The sequence below is a fragment of the Vicia villosa genome, linkage group LG5 (genome assembly GCF_029867415.1).
Source record: "Vicia villosa cultivar HV-30 ecotype Madison, WI linkage group LG5, Vvil1.0, whole genome shotgun sequence".
Lineage (NCBI taxonomy): Eukaryota > Viridiplantae > Streptophyta > Magnoliopsida > Fabales > Fabaceae > Vicia > Vicia villosa.
In genome coordinates, this window is record NC_081184.1 from 168,175,307 (window position 1) to 168,187,502 (window position 12,196).

At 37.0% G+C, this 12,196-nt stretch overlaps 1 protein-coding gene and 1 long non-coding RNA gene across 5 annotated transcripts; one reads left to right on the top strand and one right to left on the bottom strand.

The window, feature by feature from the left end:
* Positions 1–6,909: 6,909 nt before the first annotated feature.
* Positions 6,910–11,083, top strand: LOC131603807 (uncharacterized). Of its 4 annotated transcripts, none has more exons than XR_009284505.1 (7): positions 6,910–7,321; positions 7,392–7,486; positions 8,057–8,165; positions 8,730–8,866; positions 8,974–9,161; positions 10,206–10,315; positions 10,822–11,083. It is a non-coding gene; the product is annotated as an uncharacterized LOC131603807 (long non-coding RNA). The 4 variants fall into 4 exon arrangements; XR_009284504.1 differs by having other exon boundaries at positions 8,749–8,866; XR_009284507.1 differs by having other exon boundaries at positions 8,753–8,866.
* LOC131603806 (DNA topoisomerase 2-like) lies at positions 11,029–12,134 on the bottom strand. Its single transcript, XM_058876242.1, has 3 exons — positions 11,929–12,134; positions 11,793–11,842; positions 11,029–11,700 (listed from the first exon to the last, which is right to left on the bottom strand). Exons 1-3 carry the CDS (start codon positions 12,128–12,130, stop codon positions 11,281–11,283), a joined length of 672 nt encoding a protein of 223 aa, XP_058732225.1. The 5' UTR covers positions 12,131–12,134; the 3' UTR covers positions 11,029–11,280.
* Between the last annotated feature and the right edge of the window lie 62 nt (positions 12,135–12,196).

Sequence of the window (12,196 nt, forward strand, 5' to 3'; positions counted from 1 at the left end):
ACAAACAACAAGCATAGCAGCAACAAAGCATAGCATCGAAACAACTCAATTCAAAAGTATTACAACCACAAACATAAAGCATCAGATAAAGGCATCATACAACAAGCAATCAATCACACCACATAATACGAGTAAAGCGTGGAACCTGGATTTGCAGTTTGTAGGAGATGACATCTAGAGATTGAGAGGTGAGATATAGACTCCTTGCTCCACTCCTAGCTCCACTCCTTCTTCTTCTCCGAAAATAAATCGAAAGTTTTGTGGTTATTATGAAATTTCACTTCTCTTGCACGTTATTGCGTTTGAAGAAGAGTGCTGAATTTGGTCACGATTGTCTGTGAATCGAAATCTGCAGAGTTGAAGAAGTTGTTGAGTTTTCGGTTTCCTTGCGATGAAGATGATCTGATCCGGAGCTGATGAAAGTTTGCTTGCAGGTTCTGTTTCAATGTGCTGAAGGTGATTAAATGATGAGGTGATGGCGCGATGATGTTGAGTTGTTACGGTTTTGAAATTGCTGGAATTGATACAGCTATAAGGATGCGGACCAGTGGTGTTGAGTTGGATTTTGTGCAAGTTTTATTGTGTGAAGATGATGATATGAAGGTTTATGGTGGCTTGATGGAGACTATGAAGGTGTGTAGGAAGGATTCTCAGGTTAACAGAGCTTGTGTTTGGAGGAGAATTTCCATTTCCATTTTGGCAGCATAACAGTAGTGTTTTCTCCCCCTCTTTTCAGTGTGATCTCATCTGTATTTATAGGAGAGTGAGGTGTGAATGGTGTGATCAAAATGAAAGGGAAAGTTGAGTGAAAATTGTTGAAGTTTTTCGGTGCAGAAACCGTGCATCCTTTGAGGCAATCCTTGTGATTTTGCTTAAATGAATAATAGCCTTTGATCAAATTCAAATGGATGGTGGAGATTTTACTTGGATGAAACTCTGAAATTGTTAATTTGTATTTGAATGAAGGAAAAAAACTTGCTGGAAACCGTGACTTGTATGAATCGTGACTTCTTGCTGGGAAGAAAAACGTGACCTTGCATTTGGAGTGTGGGCCCCACTTTGCCATTTTTGTTTCACTTATCTATTTGAACATACAAAAACATATAATAAAAGTAATAATAATAGATGTTAATAGTATTGATTAGTAACTACTTAAAAAAAATACTAACAAGGTGAATTAAAGAAAAGCTATAAAATGTGAATTAAAGAAATAAAAACTAAAATGAGAATTAAAATAAGACAATTTGAATTTAAAAAAAATAAGAAAATGAAACTTGTAGTTTTGATTTTAACTTGGACTTGAAATGTTGACTTTTGAGTCGAATCATCTCGCAAATCCCACTTTTCCTCGATCCAGTCCCTATGACAAAAATAAAAGAGAAACAAGACATATTTTTGCAAATTTTGAATTAATGGTTAGTAAACATAAAGCATAATATAATGGAATGAAATGATGCAAATGACATGGGATCGTAGGGTAAAAATCAGGGTGCAACAGTAGGGATCCGACACCTGGTTCCCTCTAAGGGGGGTGGAAGCACTGGCACGTGACATGACCTCTGTGTACTCTTCTACCTCTCCCTAGCCAATAATGTCTGGGAAGTGTTGTAGTATCCAACCCTAAAAAAAACACGATTATTTTCAACTACAATAAAAAACTATAAAAAAATAAAAAGTGTAAGATTGTTAACAACAAAAGAGTACAACTGCCTGCAACTGTCCTTGCCTTCCACATGCTTCCCTCTCCAAGTCTATGATAATTGTACGCCAGTACAGCCGCTCCCCAGTTGTACTCATGGATACGTGTTATATCTCATGAGTACGTCAGGTAGACAACGCCTGTGTACGTGGAGCACGTGTCCACAAAGAGTTGACGCAAATAAAAAGTAATTAACAAATAAAATGTACCTCTCCATTCCATATACATATAGCTGCATGCTCGTTATACTTTGTCAAAAGGGATGCGTCTACAGGACCCCTAGGGTACCAAATAGGCTCCGACACCAGCTCATCTTCGTGGCCTTGCGTAGGTGGCACATCAGATCCTGCATCAGGATTAGAAGTAGAAGTGGTGTCACGACGATGTCTGCAGGGTGGTGGCATCTGTGAGGAACCCTTAGCATCGTCCCGAGGCCTCCGTGGTGCAGTAGTAGAGGGGGGGAGTAGATGGTGAAGGCCCGACTGGGACGGGTGAAGGAGTAGGCCTGACTAAAGCGGGTGATGGAGAACGTATGGTTAAGGCGGGTGTATCAGATGCCGTAGGTGAATTTGGTGGAACAACTACTCCATTAGTGACCTGAGATACTACACGCGACCGTTCTCGTCGAACGGATGCGAGCTATGCGGTCCTCCCATGAATGTATCTATCCGGACCGTGGGTCATGATGTCTACATTATGATACAAAAAAGCACGATTTAGATACTGTGTATGTATAAATAAACATCAAAATAAAAACAGAAAATTACTCTTCCGTAGATGCATATATGGAAGTATGCTATTTACAAAACACTGGATTGTCCCGTAGATGCATCTACGGAATTACCTTTGTTTCAAAAAAATTGGGTGCTTCCGTAGATGCATCTACGGAAAGCTATAGCACCTCAAAATTTGCCCTCTTTATCTGAGCTATAAGTTATGGACGTCGTTTATTTCGTCAATCAAAAAACTGGAAAAATAATAAAGTGTTCTTGTGGTCTCAAGGAAATATGGTGCGAAATTCATTTTATACAGTGGAAATATAAAAATTTGCAAATCCTGTTTGGAAGGTGCTATGTGATTGATTCCAGTGGTGCTGGGAGTTTTTTGCCATTCTCTACATCTTTCATGTTCGGGCCGAAAATCAATTCATAAAGGAAAGGGACGAAAAGTTTTGTTTTCGATATTTCGGGTTTATTACGTTGGAGTCCCTTGGATGCTCAAAAATTCATATCTCATGATCCGCTTGTCGGATTTGTTTGAAATTTTAACTGCAACTCCATGCCATTGTCCCCGAGATTTCATATGTTCAGACTAAAGACCAATTATGCACCGAAAGTTCCCAACATTTTGAAGATTGTCGTGATTTTTCAGTTAAAAGTGTGGTTTCGGGTATGTCGCGGCGAGTTTGAAAATTCATAACTTCTTTGATTTTTATCGTATGAAGTCCATTCTGGAGGTGTTTTTTTTGAAATTCCATTAGCTTCGACTCATCGTCACATACTCAGGTTCAGATTTCGAGTGGAAAGTAGAGTTTCATCGCGTTCTTTGAGCATTACTCGTAAAATTCTGCACGTTTACGTCAAATGAACTGATAAAAATTCTCGTATGTCGGTGATTCTCATGGCCACACACACACACACACACACACACACACACACACACACACACACACACACACACACACACACACACACACACACATATATATATATATATATATATATATATATATATACACACACAACACACACACACACACACACAAATATATATATATATATATACACACACACACACACACAACACACACACTCATAATCTCAGATTAAGTGTTTAATTGTTGATCATCATGTGAATTTGAATATAGATCTATGATTTGTTAGTGATGATTGATGATTGTTGATGATTGATCTTTACTCTTATACCTTAGAACCTTGATTTGGTGATGATTTTGTGTGCATAATTGATAGGACCCATTGTTGTGGTTTGTTGTGAGCCTTAAGTGTTTGTGTTAATGCTAACATGAACTTAGGAATTGATGATTGATGTTGTTAGCATGTAATGCATGAAAATTGAGGCTTAATTGTGGTTGTTTGATGTTCGTAATGTTGTGCAAATTGAGGCAAATTTGTGCTTAGATATATCTTTTGATGGATGTGTGATTGAAGTACTTTTGGATGTTAATTTTGCGGTTTTTTTGCTTCTGGTGCTGATGTAACTGGTTACGCATCAGGCCGTAAACGATTACGAACCCGTGTTTGCCTTGTTACGCTGTTTCTGTGCACAATGTAACCAGTTACACTCCTGGCCATAACCGATTACGAACTTGTATTTTCTTTTTCCTTTTGCTTCTGTGCATATCGTAATCAGTTACACTCCAGGCCGTAACCGGTTACGAACCCGTGTTTTGCTTTGTTTGTGCTACTGACTTCAGCGTAATCGGTTACGCTCCTAGCCGTAACCGATTACGTCGCTGGTAAAAGCTTTGTTTTTGCTTTCAACTTAGGAAATGCATATCTTTTGACTCGTAACTCCAATTTGCACGTTCTTTATATCGTTGGAAAGCTTGTGAAATGTAATTTATTATGGATTGGTTTATCTTGCTGAATTATATATCCTTCATGATTGTATTTTGGCTCGCTTCCGATGTGGTTTTTGTGCGTTTACTCGCGTGTATTTGTCGTTTGTTTGTCGCGTGTTCCGACATGTTTTCGTATATTTTCTCATGCATGCCATTGCCATCCTGTTTGGATTTTGTTTACTTGTTTCGTGTTTCCGCACTTTATGTCGTTATCCATTTTCGGTTTAGTTTGTAGTATAATAATGCAATTCCGATTGCGATATGTTGTTATCTTTAACTTGTGTGCTAGTGTGCAAGGCATTTGGAAGGATGATTACCGATGACGCTTATCTCATTTGTGTTCCGCTTTATTTGCGGGACAAAATCTCATTCCCTCGTGTCGTGTTCTCATCTGGGAGACACATCTTATACTTTATACCTGTTTGTCTGAATTACTTATTTCCCTTGCAGGTGTATTGTGGTTGTGCTCGACGCACATGTCGACGCGTGATTTATTTTCAAGACGTTCACTCTTGTTTGCTTATGTGGCTAATCGGTGTGCTGACTATTTGTTGTTGCCTTTGCTAGCTCGCTTGCGGGATCTCTGGTTTTCTTTCTTATTTTGCTGCAGTTTACGGATCATAATTCATTTGGTATTGATCTCGTTTCATTTTATCTTCTTCCAGAATTTTATCGCTTTCCTCATCCTTTAAGATGAGAAGTAGGACTTTGGAATGCATTGTATCTGGCCAAGCCCTCGAATGAGGCTCTATTTTTGTAGGTGTATTTACGTTTGTGCTTGCAGGAAGTCCTAACAATTGTAAGTCCTCTAGAAGGCAAGCGGAAAGGGTTAGCAATCAACCCCCGCAACTTTCAGTCCCCATGTCGTTCTTATGCTCACTTTTTGCAAGTTCTGAGCTCTGAACACATGTCAAAGATCATCGAGTCAAAAGACATGTACAAGGCAAGTGAGAAGGGTTTAGTAGATAGACCCCGCACTTTCTATAGCTCGCGTCGCTCGACATAGATGTTCGGTGTACGCACGCACCGTTCCCCCCAGATCTTTTCTTGCCCTGGTGACATGATACCGTGGCAAGGGACCCCTTTTCCCACAGTGTGACGACTTGGTTGCTGAGAGGGATTCACTCCTCTTGTCTATGGCCCTATCTCCTTATTGTGTTTGGCCTAATGCTTGGCTGACCCGGGTGATCAGCTCCCCTTGGCTATGGCAGGACCACTTTTCTACTACTTGGCCTGCGCCAGTAGGTGTCTGCTTTACGAGCGAGACTCATTTTTGTGATACTTTTGTTTGCATTCGCTTTTTCCCCATAGGTCGCTAGGTTAGTTTAGACTTGTACCCTTTGTATGATAACATAGGTAGCAAACTTCCCCCCCTTAGCTTAGGTTTTCCTCATGCATCTTTTAAAATACAAACCAACTCTTTGATTTTCTTTTCTTAAGAGCTTATTATTTCTGCTCCATTCCCAAGCGTAAGCCTCTAAAGGTCAAGCAGCGGAGTGCGAATGTAACTCGCTCACCTAAAAAACATAAAACAAACAAAAATTAGTTAGCCGAGCTACGATACCTCTGATTCCTCAAAAAGGATACGTAGGCAGCGGGGTAGGGCCCATGCGAGTATAACTCTTTCTTTTTCCTATGTTTTGCATGCATTTTAGTCCAGATTAGCGAAGTTTGCTTACACACCCATAGTTTTAGACACAAGCGTGGATACCATCGAGTACGATGGGCGCGAGGGGTGCTAATACCTTCCCCTCGTGTAACCGACTCCATTACCCTCTTCTCTGGTCGTGAGACCGTTGTTTTGTTTCGTGGTTTGTTGGCATTCCCTTCCTTTTCAGGATAAATATATTAGTGGCGACTCTGTTGATTTTCGCGGGGTAGCGACAAAAGCCCCGACGTTCATCTCTTCCGTAGATGGATCTACAGAAGCAACTGAAACTCAAAAACGCAACAATGGCGTCTGAGTCAGTCCAGCCACTACGAAACCTATTTTTTGTGGCTTGATCATCCGTTTAAAACTTCAAACAACCCCTACATTGTCTCTAAACACTATTGCTAAATCTATCAATCCATTTCTACTCCTAAATATCAAATTCCAATTCAATTTCAAAACTACTCTAAATTAATTAAAATTAAAAAAAAAACTTACCGATTAAAGTTGATGTAGATGTTGCTAAACCTTGTTTGAAGTTGATGTTGACAAGAGATTTGAAGTAGAACTTGAAAGAGATTTGAAGGTGAGAGAGTATGAGGAGAGTTTATGTTTGTGTTTGAGTTTGAAACGAAGAGAATGAGGGAGGGGAAAAGTCTGACGCGAGCTATAACACCAAACCGTTCCGTAGATCCACATACGAAATACTTCCGTAGATACATCTACGGAAGCAAAAAAGATGCTTCCGGAGATGCATCTACAGAAGCACGAAGGCAAAATAGACAATTCAGTGGTGCGCAAGAGGGCCATGGAGTTGAGAGAGAAATTCTCTTAAAACAACTCAAATTCCCTCCTCTCCAAATCCCCCTAATTCGGAGAAACGCAAAAAATATGGTTTGGAGGGATTTTACTCCCCTCCCTTACCTTCCCCTCCTAAAGTTTAAATCAAACATATTTAATTAAAAATTTCCACTCCCCTCCATCTAATCCTAACCAAACACATCCTCAATAATTTCTCATCTGCCTCCCTCAACCCACGCCTCCTTACACCATCACCACAATCAACAACTCCCTCAACCCACGCCTCTTTACACCATCACCACCATCAACAACTTTACGATATCTGCATTCTTTTTCTCTCTTCTTAACTTTTTCTACCACTCACAAGGACAAAAAATGGAATAGACATCGTTCTTTCGAAACCTTCGATGATCTTCAGCAATGGTTACAATTTCTTGACTCTTTCCATTCCAACTCTCAAATTTGATTGATGTTAGTGTGTGTTGTGTTGTGTGTGACTCTTTCAGGTTAGCTAGCACGGAGGGCAGTTCTTTCATGGAAAACACATCACGACGAAGAGTTATTGTTCTCTAGTACTAAAGTAGATCAGGTTTTTTAATTTGTGTCTAATTTGATTTCTCATAAAAATTTGTTTGAAATATATAACAATTTTTTATCAGGCAATCTTTAGTCCTCCCAAACCGGCCAGAGGAGGTTAATTTGAGCAAATTGGAAATAGCTGCATTGCGGAGATATTGGCTGACACTTCAATCTGGTAAGCAAATTGTTTTACTCATCTTGTAGTGTGGAATAAAAGCACATTGTTTTACTCACCTCTATTTTCATGCATAGAAATTAGAATGATAGGGAACCGACAATAGGTGTGTCAAACTTCATCTTCAATTCGGTTCATGTTTTTATCAGCAAATAAGATTTGAGACTACAGTTTGTTTAGACTATTTAAGGATAGGTAGTTTAGGTACATAACTGAAACGAGCTTATAGTGTATCGTAGAGCATGTACTGGTGCATATAGGCCTCAGGATAGTGAACAGAACACTAAAGTTTATGTTCATATTTGTTTGGTATATATTTGGTTACCTGATGTGCTTGAGCATGAACCCCACCCCAGTCAAATTGTAATTACTAACATGAAAGAACAATACCACCGAGTATGCTATTTTTGTTCAAGTGGCAGCTTTTTAAAAAATATGTATCGACAGCTCTATTTACATCATTCCTTTTTTTTGACCAATTAATTATTTGAATGTAACTATTAGTTAATAATTTATAAGCATCTCTTGAAATCTCATAGTCATGTCTAATATCTTCACTTCTACTGCTAGGTTGGGATTGATCTAGAAAGAAATTTTGACGGGAAAGCTTCTAATCTTGTGGAGCAGTGTGGAAAATCATCTATGAATCTTGTTGCCCTTGTTGCACGTCATTTTTCTGGTAGAACATTTTCCTCTTTTCTTGTCTTCCATTGCTTAAGTTCTGGTCGGTATTAATGTCATATTTGGATCAATAATAAATTTGACAAAGTTATGGTGAAACCTTCGTTGAATTGAAACTACTAAATACCAGGAAACAACTATTGTTACACAAATAGCAGTAAACTCATCTTACAATAGAATATTTTAATTCTAACTATATTACAATCAATCTAAACATGCAAACTGGTAATGTGTGCTATCTTATGTGCTATGCTTATGTGCTTATGCTAGTTTATGGAAAATCAAATTTGTGGTATCAATTTTGTGCTTACTGAGTGAGAAAATGATGGAACATCACATCCTTAAGTTTTAAAAGACAATCAAAATGGTAATGTGTGCTATGCTTATGAAACATCATATCCTTTGGTTTTTCAATAAATTTTTTGTTAATTCTTGGAGTTAATTGCTTATGGTTGTGGTTGGTTGTCATAGTACATGAGTTAGGATTAAGTATTTTATTATTCTTGGTGTTAATTGCTTGAAAATTCATATATAGTGTTTACTATATATACTTCACTTCAAGGTTTATCGTGATATGGTAGGCAGTGCTTACTATGTTGCTCCTGAGGTACTGCGTCAGGGTTAGCAAGGAAATAGACATTTGGAGTGCATACATGATATTGTATATTCTCCTTAGTGGTGTACCACCTTTTTTGGCTGGTAAGATCAACTTGTAATTTCAAAATTTGATACTATATTTATAGTTTTTGGTTGAGATTTTGATTGAAAAATTAACACATATATGGTATGGTTAATTTTCTTTGCAGAAACTGAAAAGGGAATATTTAATGCCATATTTGAAGGAGAACTTAACTTTGTTAGAGAACCATGGCCATCAATGAACTTAATTTTGTTAGGGAACCATGGCCATCGTTATCAAACAGTGCTAAAAATCTAGGCAGGAAGATGCTCAATCCAGATCCAAAAAAGAGAATCACTTCTACACAAGTCCTTGGTACTAGACTATTGTTTATATTTTAGCTTAATCCTCAAATTACTCCAATCACAATTGTTCTTTAAATAAATTAAAAGAACTAATTAAAAGTATTAGACTATTGTTTATAATTTGAATTTATGTAGTCATTTGGATTTATGTTGAATTTAACTTGTAGTAATTTGTAGCTCAAAATGTGTTATTGGGCACAGTAAAAAATCAGCCCAATAACCCGATTAAACCGCTTGTATTAACCCGCGGCCCGTCATAACCCAACCCGGCCAAACCGAATAAGAGAATAGGCGGAAATGGGTATATATTGTTCAACTGCGGGTTCGGTTGGGTGAGGCTTTTGGGCCCGAAACCGTCCAACCCGGCCCGTTGTCGAGCCCTAATCATAATAATCTATTATAGTAATATATAAAAATTAAATAGTTTGAGTACAATTTAATAGCTTGAGTAAACCAGACATCACTTCCAAGAAAAAGCGACTCCCTTTTTCACCTCTTCAAAATCAATCATCTCTGAACTCCGAAACTCCCTTTAAATTTCTACATTCAATCAAGATCATTAACAACATCTCAAAACCCTAGTCAATTCCCATGTCGCTGATCTCATTTCAATTCTCACAAATTCAAATTTCTCTCTTCTTTGTTTTAGGCGGATAAGGAAATCCACAAAACCCACCAAACCCACTTTTGCTATTATTCTATCTTGTGCTTAGTTTGATTTTGGAAATAATCATGTTTTATTCTATGATGAAACTATTCTACATACATTTGGGTGCTTTTTCTGTATCTGAAAATACTAAAAATCTGTGCTTGGATAGATAAATGTAGGTTGAGTTGTTTGTTCTTGCTGGATTTGGGTCATCTTCTGTGATATGAATGTTCATTTTGTAAGAATATTGGAATTACGACGTATGCAATTGTTCGGATGGAAATGATCTTCAAGATAGACTTTTACTTCAGTGTGTTTTGTTTTTGAACCTTTCCTCATTTGTTTGCCTTGGTTTGACATTGTTAACTGAGATACTCCTGTACGTTTTTCTCGTGAATGGAACAGTAGCCCGAGCTTCTCATTCTGTGTTCACTGAATTTATGTCTATGGCGAAGGAATCTGAAAAGTACTATGGAGTCTCTTGGAAGGAGAAGCTCATTTTCCATTACATACAAGTATGTTTATCAGTCATTATTCTACCAAAACCAGATTGATAATTTTGAATATATTTCTAGCTATGTTATGTTTTACTAATGTCAATGTATCTTTTATTCGTCTGAATGCGATATATGTTTTGCCAACTTTTACTTAATACATTTTACTTTTTATATTATCAAGGTGTTAAAAACAAAGGCAGTGAATCCAATTACCATTGCCACAAACAAGTATGCATAGTATCTCATATGAGTCATACATATAGTGTCTTTACAAGGCTGCAATTTTCTACTTGTAGAAATATGTTAAGCAAGATGATGCATGACTATGAACTAGTATATTAGACTGAACATGAAAAATTGTAATGTGTGATTGCTTATTGCAATTTCCTTTTACTAGATGTATATATATAGTTCCACGTGCCTTGGATGAAGCTATGACATAGCTTAAACGTATTGAATTGAAAACTCGCTAGTGAAAATGGCATGACAGTCGTGGTAATAATTTTGTTGCATATGTTCTACAGGTTCATGTAGTTGTTAGAACTACAGGTGATATTTAGTTGTGTGCAGACTTTGACAGAAACACGGATACGCTAATACACCTGCAAGATGATTAGACGGGGCTTGGGTGGGTTTTGGTCTGGAATTCGGCATTTGGTAGGTTATATGTAAGTTCTTATGTAAATTCTTACTGGGGTTGTTGGTTTTCTCTGATAGAAATAGAAATATGATTCAATTCAAAATTTCGGCATTTGGTATATTCAGCAATTGGTAGGTTATACAAAAGTTCCATTCTAAATTCCAAGATGTTAACTATTTGACATGACTTGATTTTTTACGCGTGCAGAAAAACTTTACAATGTAAAAACATATAAGTTCATCTCTAACACTATTTGTGTAAGGATTTTGTTATCCTAGTGTAATGATATGAAAAAAAAAAAAATTAGAAGATTTGATTAAATATTGAGAGACTAATCTAATTATCAATCTTCGTTGGCCGAGGTATACACCTCAGGCAGCAGGTTCTTTGCAATAGATTCAAAACGCTCTAGATCATTGAGCCACAAAGTTTCTGGTGTTGTATGCTCCAAATTTTCAAGTTCCTCTTTCATTCTTTTCCTTTCATCTTTCATCTTCGGCAAACTGTCATCATCATCAAACAAGGTGCCAATAGGCATGGATTTAACAAAATTGTATACATCATCATGATTATGTTCTTCCGGATAATTATGTTCTCCCTGCTCTTTCTTTTCTGATAACTTTTCCTTGAATATAGAGAGCAATTCTGTTTTCTCCATAAAAGTTGTCAATGGAGAGTTTTTCTTCATATTCAACAATTCTATAAACACAATTTTGTAGTATAGACTCTTTATATCACGCTCAAGTTTGGCTACCTTATCTCTCTGCATTGACAAATATCACCTCAATTTGTATTAATTACTAGATAAGCTGATGTTAATAACTGTTCTATTTAAACTTTACCTCATAAACTCACCTTTTTTTTTCCATAAAAAGACAATTGATTTTCAGAAAATTCTCTAAGAACTGCAAAATAATAAAATAACATAATTAAGTTTATATACGACATTAAAAAAGTTATATGCAAAGGAATGTGAAAGAAGGTAACGTACTTGTTTTAGTATTATCATAATTTTTTAGTTTCATATTTTCATCCAGAAGGTTCATGTTTTTGATTGAAATGGAACCTTGAAGGCGAAATTTTTTCATTAAGTCTTCGACCTTTAGTGGCTCCTTATTCTCTCTGGGAAACAGGCGAACTTTAAAGTAGGTAATTTCTCCGGCTTTTTCTTTTATTTCTTCAAAACACTGCATTGAAGAAAATATTCCCATAAAATCATTAAAAAAAGTATGGTATATCTTGTGGCTAAATATATATCT